The sequence below is a fragment of the Lithobates pipiens genome, unplaced genomic scaffold (assembly GCF_037356315.1).
Source record: "Lithobates pipiens isolate NorthernLeopardFrog02 unplaced genomic scaffold, aLitPip1_a1.2 Scaffold_19, whole genome shotgun sequence".
Lineage (NCBI taxonomy): Eukaryota > Metazoa > Chordata > Amphibia > Anura > Ranidae > Lithobates > Lithobates pipiens.
This window is the reverse complement of record NW_027507764.1, coordinates 372909020-372930225: the sequence shown is the minus strand read 5'-3', so window position 1 is coordinate 372930225 and position 21206 is coordinate 372909020. Positions and strand designations below refer to the sequence as shown.

The window sequence follows — 21206 nt, the reverse complement described above, 5'->3', positions numbered from 1 at the left end:
GGCAGTTTTTTTTTCTTAATGCATTATGTGCATTAAGATAAAAAGCCTTCTGTGTGCAGCAGCCCCTTTCAACCCCCCTACTACTTTACCCGAGGTCCGTCTAGAACCAGAGACGTTGCAGGAGTGTCTTGGCTGCCCAGGACTCCCCTCCTCATTGGCTGAGAAAGCAGCGTGGTGTCATTGGCTCCCGCTGCTATTAATCAGTCAGTAGGTCAATGAGGAGAGAAAAGAGGATGGGCCGCAACTCCGTCTGAATGGACACAGGGAGCTGTGGCTTGGCTTGGGTGCCCCCATAGCAAGCCCTTTGCTGTGGGGGCACCCAACAGATGGAAGGAACCAGGCGCGCCGAATAGGGACCGAGAAGAGGAGGATCACAGCTGCTCTGTGCAAAACCACTTTACATAGCAGGCAAGTATAACTTTTTTTTTTTTTTTTTAACCACTTCGTGTCCGCCCTATAGCCAAAAGACGGCTACAGAGTGGACACTAACTGCCGGGAGGGCGTCCCTGGACGTCCTCCTGTTTACTTCCCCAATGCGCGGCGCCACGGGCACGCATTGGGGAAGTTCTGTGTTGGCCGTGTCCCTCGCACACAGCCAATTACAGATCGTGCTAAATGGTCAATCACAGCGGCCATTTAGCACTCGATCGGCCTGTCCAATGATCGGTGATCTCATATGTAAACATATGAGATAATCTCTCATCGCCGGCTCCCTTCCTCACACAGAGACAGCGTGTGAGGAGGGAGAGCTTCCATGCTGCAGCATCAGTGACAGTGAGTACACACACAGTAAAACACACACACACATGCTCATCTGTTCCCTGTGCCACCTATCAGTGCCATCTGTCCCCAGTACGATCTGTCTCCAGTGCCACCTATCAGTGCCATCTGTCCCCAGTGCCACCTGTCCGTGCCATGTGTCCCCAGTGCCACCTGTCCGTGCCATGTGTCCCCGGTGCCACCTATCAATTCCACCTGTCCCCAGTACCACCTGTCCCCAGTGCCACCTATCCGTGCCACCTATCCCCAGTGTCACGTGCCACCCATCCCTAGTGCCACCTTTCCCCAGTGCCACCTATCCCTAGTGCTATATGTCCCCAGTGCCACCTGTCAGTGTCACGTGTCATCAGTGCCACCTATTAGTGCCATCTGTCATAAGTGTCACGTGTCATCAGTGCCACGTATTAGTGCCATCTGTCATCAGTGTTACATCAGTGTCACGTGCCATCTGTGCCACGTATCAGTGCCATCTGCCATCAGTGCCACGTCAGTGTCACGTGTCATTGTCCTGGTGCTCCAGGACCTTCAAAAATGTAATAGGTAGTCAACAAGTTAGATGTGTAATTTATGCTCCTAGAACACGTGATAGTGCTCCCTGCATGTTGGGCCTCTCTAAGGGTGGGTTCACATTGCAGCGATGCGGGAACGCCGCAAATCTGCTGCGGGTTCCCGCAGTGCATACCTCCCGGCGGCAATTCACACTGCCCTATGCGAACTGCTGGGAGTGTCAGTGAAACGTTAATGACACCCCCAGATCAGTTCGCATATCACAGTGCGATCTGCAAACTTGGACAGGAATCGGATCGCATGGTGTGAACACCCATGCGATCCAATTCTGCTGCGGACCAAAAAAAGGGTCCTGTGCGAGTTTGGCCCGTGTGCGATGCGAATTTAGCTATACTATCTGTATGGCTGAACTCGCATCGCACAGAGATCGGATGTGATTTGCACTGCAGTGCGGTGCGAATCACATCCGTTTTCATAAACCGCTGCAGTGTGAACCCAGCCTTAGTGTCCAGGCTGTGAAAAAGTCCCACACATGTGGTATCGTAATACTCAGGAGTAGCAGAATGTATTTTGGGGCATTATTTGTGGTATACACATGCCACATGAGAGAAATAACCTATTACAATGAAGGAGAAAAAAGGGCCAAGGAGGGGCTGGGGAATCACCAACCCCTGGGACTTTAACAGTATCGAATCAAAAAATATTAGCAAAAAATTTGAAATAAAATATTACAATTTTATTCATAATATACACAATTATAAATTAAACATTCATAAAAACAGTGATTTGACATCAATTTGCAAGAACAAGCATATTGGCATTTAATCACATTTTCCATTCACCAAACAAGAAGAATGAAGAAAAGGCAAGCTGCAATCATTCTCAACATGTTTCGCCCGGAATGGGCTTCTTCAGGAAAAACTGATTGAGCAGCCAAAGAAATAGCACTAGAGTAGTAAAACAATAAAACATGAATGTTACTATAAATTAGTGCATAAAGTAACAACAATAAAGCAATAGTTCAAAATGGGATAATGAAAGCTAATTGTTATTGATGATCTTTCAAAAATTTAAATTGTTAGAACAGATACATATATTAGGTGTAGTGATTAAACTATAGAAATTATTACAATAATTAAGTATCTCACCGATATTGCCCAAGGCTCCACGAATCAACAAATCATGTCCAAAATATCAGTCAGAGATTGTTTTAGGACAACGTTAAAAAAACTGCAGTCATTTGGCGATAAAATCGTAAAACATAGGAGATATTTGTCGCCTATTGGGGATCTGCAGAGAGGAATAAAACGGTCATAGAAGACAAAATGAATTGAGAAAGGGGAGGGAAAATGTATTGGACCCTATAAGTTTGAATAAATATGTCATAATATAATAGTTACCCAAGTAATAGTGTTGAATCAATGGAAATTACTGAAAAAGATTTGGTGGGCTTCAATGATGTGTCAGAGTCAGCTCATAATCAATATGCTGTATTGATAGCAGGTGTAAGGGTTAAAGCTGAGGCAAGAAAAAATTACACTTAGAAAAAGGTCTGTATAGTAAACGAATAGGTAAGCAATCCCAAGAACCTCATGTAAGGTCCAATAGATTGGATCACCAACGAGGTCATGGCTTAAGATATCAGTTGTAACTGAAGTGCTGAATAGGCTTACCATTGTAGCTGCGTGATATTGGTAAATATGCGTCTAGTCCCATCAATTGCAAAGAGGCAACTGATAGGAATGAAGAGTTTTAAGCCTCTCCAGCTCGGCAGCGTCTGACGTCACCGCCAAGCTGCGGGCGGAAGGAAACAAGGGGAAGGAGGGGCTGGCCAGGATGACCTCACAATTGTAAGGAGGTGCGCATGCGCGGACATCGCGTCACGGCTCCATGTCTGAAGCGCATCACGTACGGATGCCTCGACGGTCATCTTGGAAGATCCAAAACACAGCGCAGGCTCGTGCGGTCACGTGGTTACGTTCCGCACGGCGTGCCCATATAATGAGAAACCAAGCGGGCATTTTTAAGAAGGCCGATGCCCTGCTTGTCAGACAGATCAATAAACATAGAGAACAATGCAGCTGACACAGAGCACGCCCATCTATGGTAAAGCACTGTGTCAAATGCCGATCCCATTCGATAGAGACCATAGCCTAATGCATACGCGGATACAGCTAGAGACAAATGCAGTCAGCTCGCAGGACATTCAATAGAAAAAATGTCAAAAGAGAGATATGGTAAAATAAAGTAGAAACTTATATATACTAAACATCATTCTCATCTAGGCACAGTATCCAATTGGTATATTACAACACCAAACATACGGTGTAGATCAAGCTATTGCGGGGGCGTCCTATAGCGAGCTAAACTATCAGTCTGAAATTGGCTGTGATAATGATAATTGTAAAGAAAAAGGAACCTGTAACAGCCAAAAAATCCCATTGATGTGGGGGACATTGGAGGTTGAGACGCTGATTGATTACCAGGTCTCAACAGAGTGGTTCATGTTCCCCGGGGCGCCCGTACAGAAACCCAGTTCAAAAAATGGGCGGCAAATCTCCTATTAAAATGTAAGATTGTAATCAATTCAAAAGATTCACAAAATTAAATTAAAAGAGTTTTTTTGAGTGTTCATAACTGTGGCTAATTGGAGCATTGGCAAACTCGGGGAGATTTACAGATACAAGGACGCCCCCGCAATAGCTTGATCTACACCGTATGTTTGGTGTTGTAATATACCAATTGGATACTGTGCCTAGATGAGAATGATGTTTAGTATATATAAGTTTCTACTTTATTTTACTATATCTCTCTTTTGACATTTTTTCTATTGAATGTCCTGCGAGCTGACTGCATTTGTCTCTAGCTGTATCCGCGTATGCATTAGGCTATGGTCTCTATCGAATGGGATCGGCATTTGACACAGTGCTTTACCATAGATGGGCGTGCTCTGTGTCGGCTGCATTGTTCTCTATGTTTATTGATCTGTCTGACAAGCAGGGCATCGGCCTTCTTAAAAATGGCCGCTTGGTTTCTCATTATATGGGCACGCCGTGCGGAACGTAACCACGTGACCGCACGAGCCTGCGCTGTGTTTTGGATCTTCCAAGATGGCCGCCGAGGCATCCGTACGTGATGCGCTTCAGACATGGAGCCGTGACGCGATGTCCGCGCATGCGCACCTCCTTACAATTGTGAGGACACCTGGCCAGCCCCTCCTTCCCCTTGTTTCCTTCCGCCCGCAGCTGGAGAGGCTTAAAACTCTTCATTCCTATCAGTTGCCTCTTGGCAATTGATGGGACTAGACGCATATTTACCAATATCACGCAGCTACAATGGTAAGCCTATTCAGCACTTCAGTTACCACTGATATCTTAAGCCATGACCTCGTTGGTGATCCAATCTATTGGACCTTACATGAGGTTCTTGGGATTGCTTACCTATTTGTTTACTATACAGACCTTTTTCTAAGTGTAATTTTTTCTTGCCTCAGCTTTAACCCTTACGCCTGCTATCAATACATCATATTGATTATGAGCTGACTCTGACACATCATTGAAGCCCACCAAATCTTTTTCAGTAATTTCCATTGATTCAACACTATTACTTGGGTAACTATTATATTATGACATATTTATTCAAACTTAATACTGGCCCCTTTCTTCTTATAGGGTCCAATACATTTTCCCTCCCCTTTCTCAATTCATTTTGTCTACTTTGACCGTTTTATTCCTCTCTGCAGATCCCCAATAGGCGACAAATATCTCCTATGTTTTGCGATTTTATCGCCAAATGACTACAGATTTTTTAACGTTGTCCTAAAACAATCTCTGACTCCATATTTTGGACATGATTTGTTGATTCGTGGAGCCTTGGGCAATATCGGTGAGATAATTATTGTAATAATTTCTATAGTTTAATCACTACACCTAATATATGTATCTGTTCTAACAATTTAAATTTTTTAAAGATCATCAATAACAATTAGCTTTCATTATCCCATTTTGGACTATTGCTTAATTGTTGTTACTTTATGCACTAATTTATAGTAACATTCATGTTTTATTGTTTTACTACTCTAGTGCTATTTCTTTGGCTGCTTAATCAGTTTTTCCTGAAGAAGCCCATTCCGGGCGAAACATGTTGAGAATGATTGCAGCTTGCCTTTTATTCATTCTTCTTGTTTGGTGAATGGAAAATGTGATTAAATGCCAATATGCTTGTTCTTGCAAATTGATGTCAAATCACTGTTTTTATGAATGTTTAATTTATAATTGTGTATATTATGAATAAAATTGTAATATTTTATTTCAAATTTTTTGCAAATATTTTTTGATTCGATACTGTTAAAGTCCCAGGGGTTGGTGATTCCCCAGCCCCTCCTTGGCCCTTTTTCTCCTTTGTTGTATTTACAAACATTGGGACGTGGTATCTGGCCTGCTCAGACTCCTTTTCTCTCAAAAATTTTTTTTTCTCAACCTATTACAATGACAATTTTGTGGGAAAAGAAACAAAAAAAATATTCATTTTCCAAAGAATTGTGGGGAAAAAAAAACACCAAAAACCTCACTATGCCTCTTACTAAATACATTGGAATGTCTACTTTCCAAAAAGGGGTCATTTGGGGGGTGATTGTACTTTTCTGGCTTGTTCGGGTCACAAGAAATGAGATAGGCCACCAGTACATCAGGTGTAATCAAAATACCACCAAAAGAAAGCTCTATTTGTGGGGAAAAAAAGGACAAAAAATTCATTTGGATACAGTGTTGCATGACTGAGTTATTGTCATTCAAAGTGTGAGAGCACCGAAAGCTGAAAATTGGCAGGGGGGGGTGTTTAAGTGCCCAGTAGGCAAGTGGTTAAATAGAGACTTTAGCATCACTTGAAATTGTATAGGCTTAAAATGGAGTTGCACCCAAAAGTGGAACTTCCACTTTGAGGACTCCTAACCTCCCACATTTGGCATGTCATTTTTTTTTGGGGGGGGGGGGGGGAGCGGGTACCTAGTTTTGACAGGCAGCCAGCTCCCACTCACGCCGCCTAGGCAATGTGAGCAGAAGTTCAGGACGCGCAGCACGACTCGGACATGTGCAGTGTTCACCCAGCTGTGAAGCCGCAAGCGGTCACAGCTGGGTGCCCACACTAGTGATGCCGGCACTGGGGAGAGGATCGATGCTTCGGGTGGCCACATCGCTGGATCATGGGACAGGCGAGTGTGTGTTTATTAAAAGTCAGCAGATACACTTTTTGTAAACACGGCTGGAACTCCGCTTTAGAATAAATAAAACTGTGTCAATGTGCCAAAATGCTTGTTTTTATTTGTGTTTAAGAATTTGGGAAGACATATTTGCTCGTCACAGATAAAAGCTGTGCTTCCTGTTTAGAAGTTCTGCACAGTGATTTTGCATTATTGATCCATCCTCTTATTTAAATACGGTCAACCTGCACAGACTATTTGCAAACAGAACATCTGTGAGTCTAGTTTGTATCATTTTACTAACTGTCCAGCAAAGACACTAACCTTACTGCCCAAGATACATATATATGGCCTTTATGTAAATATAGAACAGCAAGGGTATATCAAAATCACTTAGTTAAAGCTTAGAAGAATAGATCACTAACATCTTGGGCTTCAAGTTTGTAAAATCAACTAAGGCAATGTGCATTCATCTTAACTTGCATAAAGTAATATTAAAGTCTTGTTTTTTTTTTAAACATTTTATATTTACCCACTCTGTGTAATGGTTCTGCACAGAGCAGCCCAAATTCTCCTTTACTCGGGTCCCTTGCCATCGCTCCTGGCCCCACAGCAAGCAGCTTGCTATGGGGGCACCTGAGCCGAGCTGCTGCTTTGTGTGTCCATTCAAACATGGAGCTGTAGCTTGGCCCCGCCCCCTTGTTTTCCCCATTGGCTCACCGACTTGGATTGACAGCAGCAGGAGCTAATGGCATTTGGTGTGTGTCTTAGCCAATTAGGAGGGAGGGTTCCAGACAGCCAAGTCTCTTGTGCAACATTGCTGGATCGAGATGGAGCTCTGGTAAATATTTAGGGGGGCTGCTGCACACAGAAAGTTTTTTTTATCTTCATGCATAGAATGCATGAAGATAAAAAAAAAAAAACCTTCTGCCTTTAGAACCACTTTAACTAGATCTGACTACCACTTATTTGTTTTATAATCGCATCATTAGTAACAACTTCAAAAGGTTCTCAAACACATTAAAGGGGCTTTAGACACACTTACAATCGAAGTCCAGCATTTTCTAAAACCAGCTCTTCCAAACGACTAGATCTGCTTGCCACACGCAGAATCTGATCACAAACGTCATTAGACTGGAATAAGTTAAAGACAGATCAGCTCACATAACAATAAAAACACTAAATCTACAATATGTATGAAACATTAGTGGAAGATGTCTTTCAAGCATGAAAATGTTTCTTACCAGTTTCAGATCTTTCGATGATAGCTTTGTAAACCATTGATTGTACTCTAAAGCTGCTACAATAGGTATCAAATCTCTGTAGAGGAATATACAAAAAACAAATTTGGGTATACTACTACTACAGTAAATTGCAAAAGGATAAAATGACAATAATAAAACTATACATATTTATAGAACGGCTGCAAGCAGATAAAACATTTTCAATTTTATGGAAAAGTTGTTTCAAGATATTCAAAAAGGTAAAAATCAACCAAATTTAATTTCCATATGCAAACTAAACCCCTATTTTTAATGTGAACAGGTAGGCAGAAATATTCCGTTTGTTGCAAGCTGGCTGGTAAGTTGAGCTAGGAATTTCCTTGCTGTTAAGGACAGATAGAGGTTGGGGCAGTTATCATTTGTTTGAATCATTTTCATGTGAAATCTTAAAAGGAATCATCTACTTTCCTATATGATTCTAAATCCCTTTACCAACCTAGCATTTACTAAAGAGATGTAACCTGTCAAACAGAAGTCAAATATCAAATTAACCATAATTATCTCTTGCATCTAAGTGACAATACCACTTTATTAATAAAATATGTTCATTGCCTGTATAATATCAAAGTCTGAACATTTTTCTTACAAAGTTAGTAACTCATTATTGAGGATTGGTTTACTTTGAAAAGCAAGACCTGATACGTATGGGGCATTTTATTTCATGTCCCATGCAGGGTGGTCTTTCACCGGCATGGGGATGCACAGGTGTTGTGCGAATCTCCGTATCAGCAATCACATTGCTGTCATTTGGAATTCAGAGACAGCAGGGGTACAGCCACTGCACCCAATATGACATCCATGTGGGTGCACGGCCTTGAATGCACACAGGGTGCAATTGAGGCCGTGCACCCACATGGATGCAACATTAGGAGCTGTAGGTGTACGCTTTCAGCTGCTGCATTCTAATTGACAGGTATGCACCTGTGTCGGTAAACCTGGTCCTGAATGGAGATTGGACAGATTAAAACGCTCCCTTATAAACATAATAATAATTTGATGTCAGTATCTACCTTTTCATCACAACATACTGAAGAGTTTTTTACGAATTGTCTCCAATATTACTACTGTTGTCTTACACATTATGTTAGTTAGTGGGCTGGTGAATATGTGCTTGTGTGCCTTCAAGGCTCCAAGAGGGAGAATACTCTACATTAAAGTGTATGCAAACCCCAATGATAAACTTCCCCTTTCTTCCTTTTATATCAAGGAAAGCTTTTGATAAATCCGTTTGAGAATTGAAAAAAAAATACCTGTTATTCCTATCTGAAATTCAGTAACTTTGCAAGTTCCTGTACACTCTGCAGTGTTTTTTTCAGACAGTGTTGTCATTTTTGCCCAGTTCCCATCTGAGAATTACAGATCTCCTGTATTAGCGTCAGTAGTCCTAATGTACTCCCTGCTCGAGGTTGACAGTTCTGCTGCCTCAAAGACACAGTACAATGAATGAGCACTGTCACCTTAAGACAGGAAGTGTGTTACTGGCAGGATCACCAGTAAGAGCATAAAGGGTAAAAAAGCCTGGAAAAATAAAAATGAATGTGGTCACCACATTAAAAAGGACTAGTAAACAGCACCATACCACGTTTTGCTCTTGGATTTAGATATACTTCAATTCCAGACTCTGTTAATATCCCTCCCAGTAGATTTATGTGTTCCTGCCCTTATACTGATATTTCAGCATCTCCTGTTGCTTATGAAATGCATAAAAAAAAAAATAAATAAATAAAAACACACAAGGAGATTGGAGCACTTTTTAATCAAGGCAAGTGGGTTGACCCCAGAACTTTCGATAGGATATAATAATTTATCACATGATTTCACTCTTCAGCATCAACCAAAAACTGGAATATCAGCTGCATACTCCCTGCACCTTTATAAACTGGTACCTCTTAACTCATTCAGAACTTTTTAAGAAACCGTACCAAAAACAACTCATTTTGTTTCAACACATTTATAAAAAAAAAAATAAAAAAAAAAAATACAATAATCCATCATGAGCGGTTTTTTTTTCTCCAAATATTAATTTTAAAGCAATATTAAAACCTCAAAAGTTTATTTTTCAGCAGCTGATTTAATCAGTTACCAAGTATGCATCTTCATCCCTGCCTATTTACCAGTTTAAGCCGCAGCCAATGATTACTCCTATATTTCCAGTTTCAGGGTGGCTTCTTTCTAATGCACTGTGCTATGGAGCCACCCTTAAATACAGGGACTAGAGTTAAGTCTACCAACACTGCATGCATCAATAGAAACACACAGCCCTGCAGCTTAAAATGACAAGCCACTCCCCTTACTTTCTTAAACTGACTGGAGCCTGCATTGTCCACTGTTAACTATTTTCTGCGTATAGATCAGAAGTTCAGGGAAGCCGATGTCCACCGGCTACCCGCGATCGGAGTCAGAACGGGGATGTAAACAAGGCAGATCCCTGTTCTGACAGGGGCAAACATGGAGATTGTCTGTTCCTAGTAATCAGGAACAGTGATCTCTGTGTTGTTCCTGTCAGTACTTCTTCCCCCACACTGTTAGAAACACGCCGAGGGAACACATTTAACCCTTTTATCGCCCCTGATGTTAACCCCTTCCCTGCCAGTGCCATTTATACAGTGATCAGAGCATTTTTTTTTTATCACTGATCAGTGTATTGGTTTTACTGGTCCCCAAAAAGTGTCACTTAGGATCAGTTTTGTCCGCCATAAGGTCGCAGTCTCACTAAAAATCGCTGATAGGCGCCATAACCAGTAAAAACAATAAAAGAAATTCAAAAAAGTTCATAAATCTATCCCGTAGTTTGTAGATGCTATAACTTTTGCGCAAACCAATCAAACGCTTATTGGGATTTTTTTTTACCAAAAATATGTATCAGAATACAAATTGGCCTAAACTGATGAAGACATTTTTTTTTAACTGAATATGTATTATAGCAGACAGTAAAAAATAGTTTTCTTTTCTGCCTCAGTGTCCTCCGTGCCAGATTTGGCACCTTTTTGGGGGAAGCGGGTACCTGTTTTTGACAGGTACCCATCCCCACTTCTATGAGATCTTGCCGCAGAAGTGTGGGATTATATGTCAGTATTACATTGTATATCCCTGTATGTTGCGGTCGTTCAGGTGCTTACTTAATAATTTTTTAAAATTCCACATCCTTGCCGCTCTTATGCCGCGTACACATGATCGGAAATTCCACCAGCAAAAGTCCGATGAGAGCTTTTAGTCGGAAAATGCGACCATGTGCATGCGCCATGGGACTTTTGCTGGGGGAATTCCCACCAGCAAAAGATTGAAAGCAGGTTCTCTATTTTTCGGTCGGAAAAAGTTCCGATCGGAAATTCCGATCATCTGCAGCAATTCCGACGTGCAAAATTCCTACGCATTCTCGGAAACAATTCAACGCATGCTCGGAAGCATTGAACTTCATTTTCTCGGCTCGTCATAGTGTTGTATGTCACTGCGTTCTTGACAGTTGAAAGTTCAGAGAACTTGTGTGACCGTGTGTATGCAAGCCAAATTTGAGCGGAATCCCGTCGGAAAAATCTTGGATGGTTTTTCCAACAAAATTCCGCTTGTGTGTACGGGGCATTACAGTAAAGAACCCCCTACGTAGTTTAAGGTTAAACCTCTTTTCTTCTAATTTTAATGAGTGGCCAGGTATCTTGTTAAACTCCCTTCCGCAAAAGTTTTATCCCTATTGTGGGGTCACCAGTACGGTATTTATAAATTAAAATCCTATCCCCTCTCAAGCGTCTCTTCTCCAGAGAGAATACGTTCGGTGTTAGCAACCTTGCCTCATAACCAATATCCTCCAGACCCTTTATTAGCTTAGTTGGCCTTTGTATTCGCTCCATTTCCAGTACATCCTTCCTAAGGACTGGTGCCCAGAACTGGACATCATACTCTAGGTGAGGCCGGACCAGAGTCTTGTAGAGTGGGAGAATTATCGTTTTATCTCTGGAGTTGATCCCCTTTTAATGCACGCCAATATTCTGTTTGCTCTGTTAGCAGCAGCTTAGCATTGCATGCCATTGCTGAGCCTATCATCTACTAGGACCCCCAGGTCCTTTTCCATCCTAGATTCCCCCAGAGGTTCTCCCCCAGTGTATAGATTGCATTCTTATGTTTTGATTTACTAAAGGCAAATACACTGTGCACTAGAAGTGCACTGCAAGTGTGGCTGCCCTAGATCCGAAGGGAAGCTCTGCTGATTTCCATCATCCAATCATGTGAAAGCAAAAATGCAGTTTTTTATTCTCCTTGCATTCACCCCTTAGATCAAGAGCAACTGCACTTGCAGTGCACAGATTGTGTACCTTTAGTAAATTAACCCTATTGTTTAGATGTGCAGGTTGTGCATTGCATAGTGAATCTAAATACTGCAGATATGGTAGTCAGCAGCAACCACTACTGCAATCTGCAAAATTTAGTGAATTTTTATTTGTATTTTTAGCCTTATTTCAAAGTTGCATTAGTAAGTACTAGGGTCAGTATGAGTAATGTAACTTGTTGCAACACAAAAAAAAAAAAATCCTAACATTTATTAACAGCAATGCAAATAAACTGCGTTTTACTGAATGAAAGAGGAAGTTGTAAAAACTCTGTCAACATCAGCTACTCAGACATTAGCTAGGGTTTTGAAGCACATGTTAAACAAACTAAAACACTTATTAAAGATTGTTACACAAGTCTTTCATTTTATTGTCACTACAGCTTGCCATCTCCTGATCATTGCCTACCAAAGCAATGTGAATAATCTTTGACCTTGCCAATATGAAAATGTAAAGGTGTTCCTTTTCAATAGTAAAGACATGTCTTGTCAAATGTCCCTTCCTGAATATGGAACGCTTCAGGAAATGCTATTCTTTTTTAAATCAGTCAACTTGTTATACTAGTAACACATATAATTAGGATGTCATACAAGCTAATTAGTATAAATTACTTTGGCACGTGCCCTACCAAGGCCTACAACAGGATTACATAAACAAGGCATTTCTCCTGACCTTCAATGCAATGATGTAATAATGATGTTCGTAATAAAAACTTAATGAGGATGTCTCACTAAAACACACACATTTTATTTTTGCATACTGTATTTATCGGCATAGAACACGCACCCTTTCCCCTTAAAATCAAGGGAAAATCGTGGGTGCGTGTTATACACACATCCCCGCCGATCCCCCACTGATTGTGAGTGGAGGAGCGAGCACCGCCGATATCTATACATAACCGAGTGTACTCGGCTATTTTCGATCACAGTCACACCTAGTCCCGCCCTATGATGGACATAACACAGGGACTGGGCGTGACTGTGAGCGGAGCTATCCGAGCCTAGCCGAGTACACTCGGCTAAGTATGTATATGGACGGCGCACGACTCTTCTCATAGTCACGCCCAGTCCTATGAGAGGAGGCTACGAGAGGAGCAGAGATACACAGGACCGGCTCTGTGTATCTCGGCGGTGCCATTTTCAAACTGCAGTGACACCGATTTGTCACTGCAGTTTAACTGCAGCCTGGGCAAGGCTGCAGATGACACTGAGAAGGCTACAGATGGACACTGACAAGGGTGCAAATGACACTGACAAGCGTGCAGATGGACAATGATAAGGCTGCATTGATGGGCATTTAAATGTAAGTTTTTTCCTTAAAATTCCCTCCTAAACTTGGGGTGTGTGTTAACACATGCATGTTATATGCCGATAAATACGAATGTATATAATATATATATTAAGTCACACAGCTTTCTAATGGCTAAAATAATGCACATAATTATTCTGACACACTTTCTAGTTCTTAATTTATTGAATGGCAAGCCTGTTTTTCTTTGTTTTCACTTTGGTAAACCAGGTAAAATCTGCATTGTCCACTAGAAGGTACCTCCAATAACACAAACTACATCTGCTCTGCAATGCATCATATTCTGATATTCACCGTGATAAGGAGCACAGCAACTGCTTTCTTGAGGAAGAAAAACAGTTTAGAAGATCTCTGTAAATATGCTGAAACGACAAGATTTATGGGCAAGCACAGTGTGGATTCAATTGAAATAAATAAAGCAGGCTGCTAGCTGGCATAACACACTAGGATTAGATTGGCCAGAAACCCACTATACAGAAACTAAGCACAATGGTTGATTTGAAGTTGGCGATCAGCCAACACAGTATTCAGTGCCAGTAACACAAAATCAGCATCGATGCGCAATTTCTTACTTCATATACTGTCAGGTCAAGTCAAAACAATAAAGGTAAACAGTAAAAGAAAAAAAAAAATTGTCAGTTATCTAATTCTGTGAAGGAAACTATTCAAGTGAAACCGCTTGAAGAAATTTTTTATCCAATTGAAATCAATTTTTTTTTCTATTTAGGCATCATGTACACTAGCGTTTTTTGTTTTTTTAAGCGCCTAGAAGTGGTTATTAGCATTTTTTTCTGCTCCTAGAAGCTAGATAGTGTTATCCTAGGTGTCCATGCACACTACAGTAGGCTATTAGCATTTTTTGAGCTTCAGCATCTCAGGCTGCATTCACACCTGAGCGTTTCAAAGCGGTTTTACTGAGTTTTGCCGTGATTTTGTTCAGCTCACCAATGTAAAAGGCAGAAAAACGCCTGTAATCTGCCCCAAAGAAGCTCATGTTCTTTTTTGAGCTTAGCTTATTTTTCAGGACTTTTGCTTCATGTGACAAAAATGCTCAGATGTGAACAGGTGCTAAAAAAAAAAAAAAAAAAGTTGTTTTTATAGAGTTTTTAGGAGTGTTTTTCCAGCAGAAAAAAAAATGTAAAAAAAAAGATGAGTGCTCATAGCTGTTTCTAAATGCTACTAAAATGCTCCTAACAGCTTTTTTTAGCTTATGAAAAATGCTAGTGTGCAAGGAACCTTACACTGTACCTATATACACAAATAAATACACTTTTTTTTATATACGATGTCTTGCAAAAGTATTCCCTCTTTGCCATTTTCATGTTTTGTTGCCTCACAACCTGGAATTAACATTGTTTGAGGATTTGCATCATTTAGTTTAAAGAACATGCCCACAACTTTGAAGATTTCTTTTTTATTGTGAAGCAAATGACAAATAGGACAAAATAACAGAAAAAGTCAATGTGCATAACTGTTCACACCCTCCCCCAAATCAGCAAAGTGGAGAGGTACTCACAAACAGTAAGTCAATAATTCGCAAAATACACACATTCCCTGATGAAGTCATGTGACACATGACGATGCGCGTCGGAATAGGAGGAATTTTGGATACCGGAAGTCACGTCCGAGACACGAACGGAACGCACGGCTGTGTGTATTTTGCGAATTATTGACTTACCGTTTGTGAGTACCTCTCCACTTTGCTGATTTTAAGAATTAAAGAGTATATATGTACTTCACTATTGGAGCCTTCCCTTTCCTTTTTTGTGAGATCCTGCCATCATAACATACTGATGTGGGGATGAGGCCCTTAATTTGGAATTATGGGGTACACCGTTTGGATTGCTTGAGATCTACGTTTTGTGAGGTATTGGTTTGCCTGCATTATATACCTCCACTGGTTCATGCGATTTTGAATTTATGTATTACTAGATATTTTAATATTGCACATATATTATACGTTTATTGTGTTTCAGCACAAGACACTTTAATCACTGATCACGATTGCTGGGTTAGAATTCACTGGTTGCTATATGTATAATTAATTGTTAGCACTAGACACTTTAGATTAATTTATTTACTAAATTTCATTTTTTTAAGGGAGCGCAGCACCATTTATTTGATTTTTTTATGCTTTTCAGTGGTACGGTCTATACCTCTGTCGGTGTTTTGCTGCAACCCACTCTTAATTGGTAGTTAGATTTTATATATGATAGCGCGGGGATACTCTTATTTCATTTTTGCCGTTTCCTCCTTGCAAAACTGCTCCAGCTCCTTCAAGTTGGATGGTTTGCGCTCGTGAATAGCAATATTTAAGTCTGACCATATTTTCTACTGGATTGTGTTCTGGGCTTTGACTAGGCCATTCCAACACATTTACATGTTTCCCCTTAAACCACTCAAGTGTTGCTTTAGCATTGTGTTAGGGGTCATTGTCCTGCTGGAAGGTGAACCTCCGTCCTAGCCTCAAATCAGAGTGGTGCAGGTTTTGCTCAAGAATATCCCTATATTTAGCACCATCCATCTTTCCCTCGACTCTGACCAGTTTCCCAGTCCAGACTGCTGAAAAACATCCCCACAGCATGATGCTGCCACCACCATGTTCCACTATGGGGATGGTGTTCTTTGAGAGATAGGATGTGTTGGTTTTGCGCCAGACATAGCGGTTTCATTTGATGGCCAAAAAGTTCAATTTTAGTCTCATCAGACCAGAGCATCTTCCTCCATACATTTTGGGAGTCTCCCACATGCCTTTTCACAAACTCAAATCGGGCCATTCTGTTTTTTGCTGAAAGTAATGGCTTTCTTCTGGCCACTCTGCCATAAAGTCCAACTCTATGGAGCATATGGCTTATTGTCACCCTATGTACAGATACGCCAGTCTCTGCTGTGGAACTCTGCAGCTCCTCCAGGGTTACCTTAGGCTGCCACCATAAAATGTCTGAGTCCAATTACAAATCACCTGCTGGGCAACATTGCATATAATCACCACTAATTTAGAGCTCTGTATGTACCTCCAGGATGCTACAGCCAACCATCCCCTACACACTCGCCAATCGTGGCGCACCACGTGTATAGAACAACAAGGAATCGTGAAAGTGATGGTTTGGCCCCCAGAGAGCCATGATCTCAACATTATAGAGTCTGTCCGGGATCACATGGAGACAGAAGGATTTGAGGGAGCCTACATCCACAGAAGACCAGTGGTTAGTTCTCCAAGATGTTTGGAACAACTTACCTGCTGAGTTCATTCAAAAACTATGTGCAAGTTTACCTAGAAGAATTGATGCAGTTTTGAAGGCAAAAGGGTGGTCACACCAAATATTGCTTTGATTTGGATTGCTCTTCTGTTCATTTACTTACCATTTTGTTCATTGATAAAAATAAACTATTAAACACTTCTATTTCTGAAAGCTTTCTTAAGTTACAGCCTTTTTTTAAGTGACTGTGACATCTTTTATGAATTGGCCAAGTGCTAGAGATCTTACTGCAAAAGCATACATGTGAGGTGTAATTTACAAGTGGCTTAAATGGTCAGGCTTTTAGCCAGAAGATTCTGCCCATAAATGAAGATTAGAGCCATTGTGGAACTTTGTCTTATAACATGTTCTATCTAGGGTATCCACAGAAAAAAGCAAAGCAGAAAGTAATTGCTGTAGCTGATCTGTTAAAGCACAATCCTGGAATAAAGGGTTGGGTTGGTTGTTCCTTTACTTGAAGTCTGACATACTGAAGTGAGAGCTGGTTGCAGCCTTTAGGAGCATCTCAAACTTCTTTTTGTTTGAAGGAAGAACCATCAATAGGTATAGTGAGATGTTTAAGACAGACAGCAGAATCAATTCCATGAATAGATTACTGTTTAGGGACCTTTTTTCCACTGGATCAAGTTCAGCAACGATATTGAGAGGAGTAAAGATCCATTCTGGGCCTGCCTGTACCTTTTGTATTGAACTGTACTGTAATTTTGTTGCCCCCCCCCCCCCCCCTATACATTGTAAAGTGCTGCGTAAACTGTTGGCGCTATATAAACCGTGTATAATAATAATTCTGGAGTAATCCACTTGTCATAGATTACACATTCTATCAGGAATTTCTTTGAGGTTTTTTCAGGTTTCTTTGTACCCAAAGAGCCATTGTGAGATTGAGGAGAATCAAGCTGTACAGTGACAAGGCTTTTGAGGAGAGCAGCAGTGAGCTTTCTCACAATAGCAAGCATGTTGCGTAAACCTTGCAGATTGCAAAACTATTATATAGGTCTGACTCAGCAGGGGACATGCCAGGCCTCCTCAATTGGACCATGGATACAACAATGCAGTTGCTGGCAGGGTACAGGCATTCTACTCAGGCTGTGGTTGTTTTAATAAAAAAAAAAAAAAAAAGCAAGGCACTGAACTTTGATTCACATGTAATGTATTCAGTGGATTTAAAACATCACTGTCCTTCTCTTTCCTTGCAACTTCTGTTCACGGTACTGACCCCTAGTAACGTACTAACAATGCTGAAACTCTCCCGATTCCTATTCTTGCTTTAGACATAATGTCTGGATCACTTATGGAATTGTCACAGTTGGCCCTAGGTGCCAACTAGAGAGGTCGCCCCATAAAAAAATCTTGCTATTGGGCTCCTGATCTGCAGTCGTACCCCTGCATACAGGCCAAATATGAAAACACAATATTAGATGCATTACAACAATATTTGTAGAACATACATAAAGCAATCTCATTACCTATGATCCAGGTGACTAAAATCTTGCAGGTTCAGCTCCCTTGTATCTTGCGTTAAGTATATAGTATCAACATCCTGTGCAAAAGAATGGAAAAATTGTATTTTCATTGCTGCACTGATTTAAAAGACACATTAAGAATGATTTTTAAAAAGCTCTATCAAGTGCACTTATTATCTTAACAGGTTCATGTAACTGAAAAATATACATGCTGTGTCTATAGTTTATCACTTATGTGTTTGCCAATATTTCAACAGTGTGCCGTTCCTTGAGAATCCGTGACAGAAGACGACAGTAATGGAAGAAGAAAACAGCAACTACATGAATTCACTGGCTAGGAGGGATAGATGGGGAAAACCAGGACATCGATCAGAGTATGCTTTCAATAGCACCGATTTATAATTATTATAGCACACACGTATCAATGTGACACCTGGATATCCTCACCCTAGAATAAAAGGATATACTCGCTCTGTCACCATAGGTATGCTTTTTTACCACATGTTCAGTGCAGTACAGACAGGCATAATCAATGTGACAGGGAGGGTCTCTGTGAAAAACAAGTGACATTACTTTTCAGGGGCAACTGCAGCACACAGGTACAGCAATTATGACATTAAATAGAACAGCTGCTATGTACAAAGATACAAAAAAATACTAGCATTTACAACTACTAGAAAAAGTCTGAAGTTACAACAATTTTACTGAACTGGCTTTGACAAGTACAATCAGGCACGTACCCACTGTACTTCTTCTCTGTAGGGCATACCAAGCCAGTCACAGACGCAAGCATACATTTGTGAAAAACCACCTAGTGAAAAATATAAATGAGATATATTAATACATATCGCTGCTAAGGTTCTTCATAGTGCTGCCTGACTTGCAGCTATGTGTTACTGTTTGTCTCTCTTGCATTTTAAATCTTTGTTGACAATTAATTTGTTCAGTAGTTGCTTTGTTTGTTGCATACCACATGGGCCGACTTCTGTCACTGTCTGGCTATCCCACAGAGCTTGCAGATTTGCCAGTCTGTCTGGTGGTTCCATGGTAACTTTCTTCATAATTTTTCTGAATAAATAATAACAGAAATACACTAATTACATTTCAGAATATCACAGTGTACTGCTGACCCATAAGCAAAATATATGAACTCTGAAACAAAGTTGAACTTCAGGCGCCAATGAATTAACCATACAATGCATACAGAACAGGATACTTTTCACACACACATATGTGGTACAAAAGACATATCCGGAATATGAAATGTTAGGGTAACATTCTTTAAATGCAAGTAATGCACGTTTTTGATTTCAACTTGTTATAAAGCTATTGCAATCCCCTATACATCAGCACTCAGACTGGGTGAGCACTAGAAGCCATTTCAATCCTGCCGCAGTGCACATGTTTACAGGAAACATGCCGGGAGAGCAGACAGAGCAAAGCAGGAGTAGAAAGAGGCAACCTTATCACTGTGCTACTGCTCCTTGAATTTCCAAACCATAGGCTGGGGAGTTTTTGACCTCGCTATGACACTTCAGTAAAAGGGGACGAGGATTACTAAGCTTAATGCCAGGGATGCCTTGATCATAAAGTGGCTTTGCAAAATGCTTGTCTGGAGTTCAGCCTAACTACCATCAGCGCTTCAACAAGTGTAACCATCACAGGTCATGATACAAGAAAATACAATAAAACGATGTAAATTTATTTAAAAAACGTAAGAGTGGAAAGATTGTGAGGAATTCTAGGGCAGATAGTAAAAGAGAAAATAAAGGAGACACAGTGAGCGAATAAGTGAGAGGGCAATATAGAGCATAGTAGAAATGGAGTTCTAGTTAAATGAAGAGCCACTTCAATCTCAGATTTTTTTGTTATACAGTAGATGAATTGTTACTGGTAAGTGGCCATAAAAATGACATATCCTGCCATGTATATTCGCAGTCCTTAACTGATTCATTGAAAAATTCAACCCCATCTTCACCCTCTATAAATTAAGAACAATTAAGGGAAATCACTCTGTCAGGGGGTCAGCAGAATTTCTGGAAAAGTGTAATTTGCGCATAAGTGTAATGCAGTTCATCATGGCAATTCAACTAAAGCTGGCCTTAGGCCGCGTACACACGGGCGGACTGTCTGGCCAACTAAGTCCGTCAGACAATCCGACAGACAGTCCGTCCTACTTTTGAATGAACGGACTTGACCACACACGACGAACAGACAGTCCGCTGAAAGCTTGCGCGATGACGTGTACAGCACGTACGACGGGACTAGAAATACGACGTCCAATACACTGCAATGCAACCTTAGGCCGTGTAAATCCTTTCTGAGCATGCGCCATACTTAGTCCGTCCAACTTGCCTACACACGAGCGGACTGTCCGCTGAAACCAAAGTTGGACGGACAATATTACGGAAATTCCGAAAGACTTAGTCCGCCAGACTGTCTGCTGAAAAAGTCCGCTGAAGCCCACACACGAGCGGACTGTCCGCTGAAACACGTTTCAGCGGACCAAGTCCGTCAGACAGTCCGCCCGTGTGTACGCGGCCTTACAAGGATCAAAATTAGACCAGCTCATAAAAGGACCAGCCAAATTTCGATTCGTGTATGGGCCCTTTGGTTGCACAGAAGTCTGTCTCCCGATCAACTTCTGGACCATGACTTTGTTTGGTTTCCCCAGTCAATGCTGTGGGCTCTAGCTGGCAGCGCTGATCAGTGCTTTCTGATGGTGGGTGAAGTCTCCCCTCTGTGAGAATACAAAGGTTTAGCAGGGTGGATCCCTCATCCACATTGTGTAGATAGGGGGATCAAGATGTTCTATGTGCTCCTTTAGGCAAACATTAGACCTTGATTCAAATAATAACTAAAGATAAAGGTTCAATACTTGAATAATTTATGCATGCAATTGCATGGTGTATTTATTATTATAAATTAATAAAAATGCAGATTTGCCAAATGGAAACGCAAGCACCATTTCAAAGCTATGAAATTAGAATCCAGTGTCCCAGATTATGTGCAGCAATTGTTAGACCCTCCTTAGGGATTATGCAGGTGGAGCCTCAATTAAATATCAGACATCTAGGGTCCATTGT

At 41.0% G+C, this 21206-nt stretch overlaps 1 protein-coding gene across 2 annotated transcripts in view; it reads right to left on the bottom strand.

Moving 5' to 3' along the window:
* CARMIL1 (capping protein regulator and myosin 1 linker 1) overlaps positions 1-21206 on the bottom strand; it is a 405018-nt gene that overhangs the window by 172621 nt on the left and 211191 nt on the right. For both annotated transcript variants that reach the window (XM_077492299.1, XM_077492300.1), the window contains exons 6-10: positions 19091-19188; positions 18861-18931; positions 18124-18197; positions 7729-7804; positions 7530-7618 (exon numbers count right to left, since the gene is read on the bottom strand). In XM_077492299.1, coding sequence (XP_077348425.1) covers positions 7530-7618; positions 7729-7804; positions 18124-18197; positions 18861-18931; positions 19091-19188 — 408 coding nt within the window. The remainder of the gene's footprint in view (positions 1-7529; positions 7619-7728; positions 7805-18123; positions 18198-18860; positions 18932-19090; positions 19189-21206) is intronic.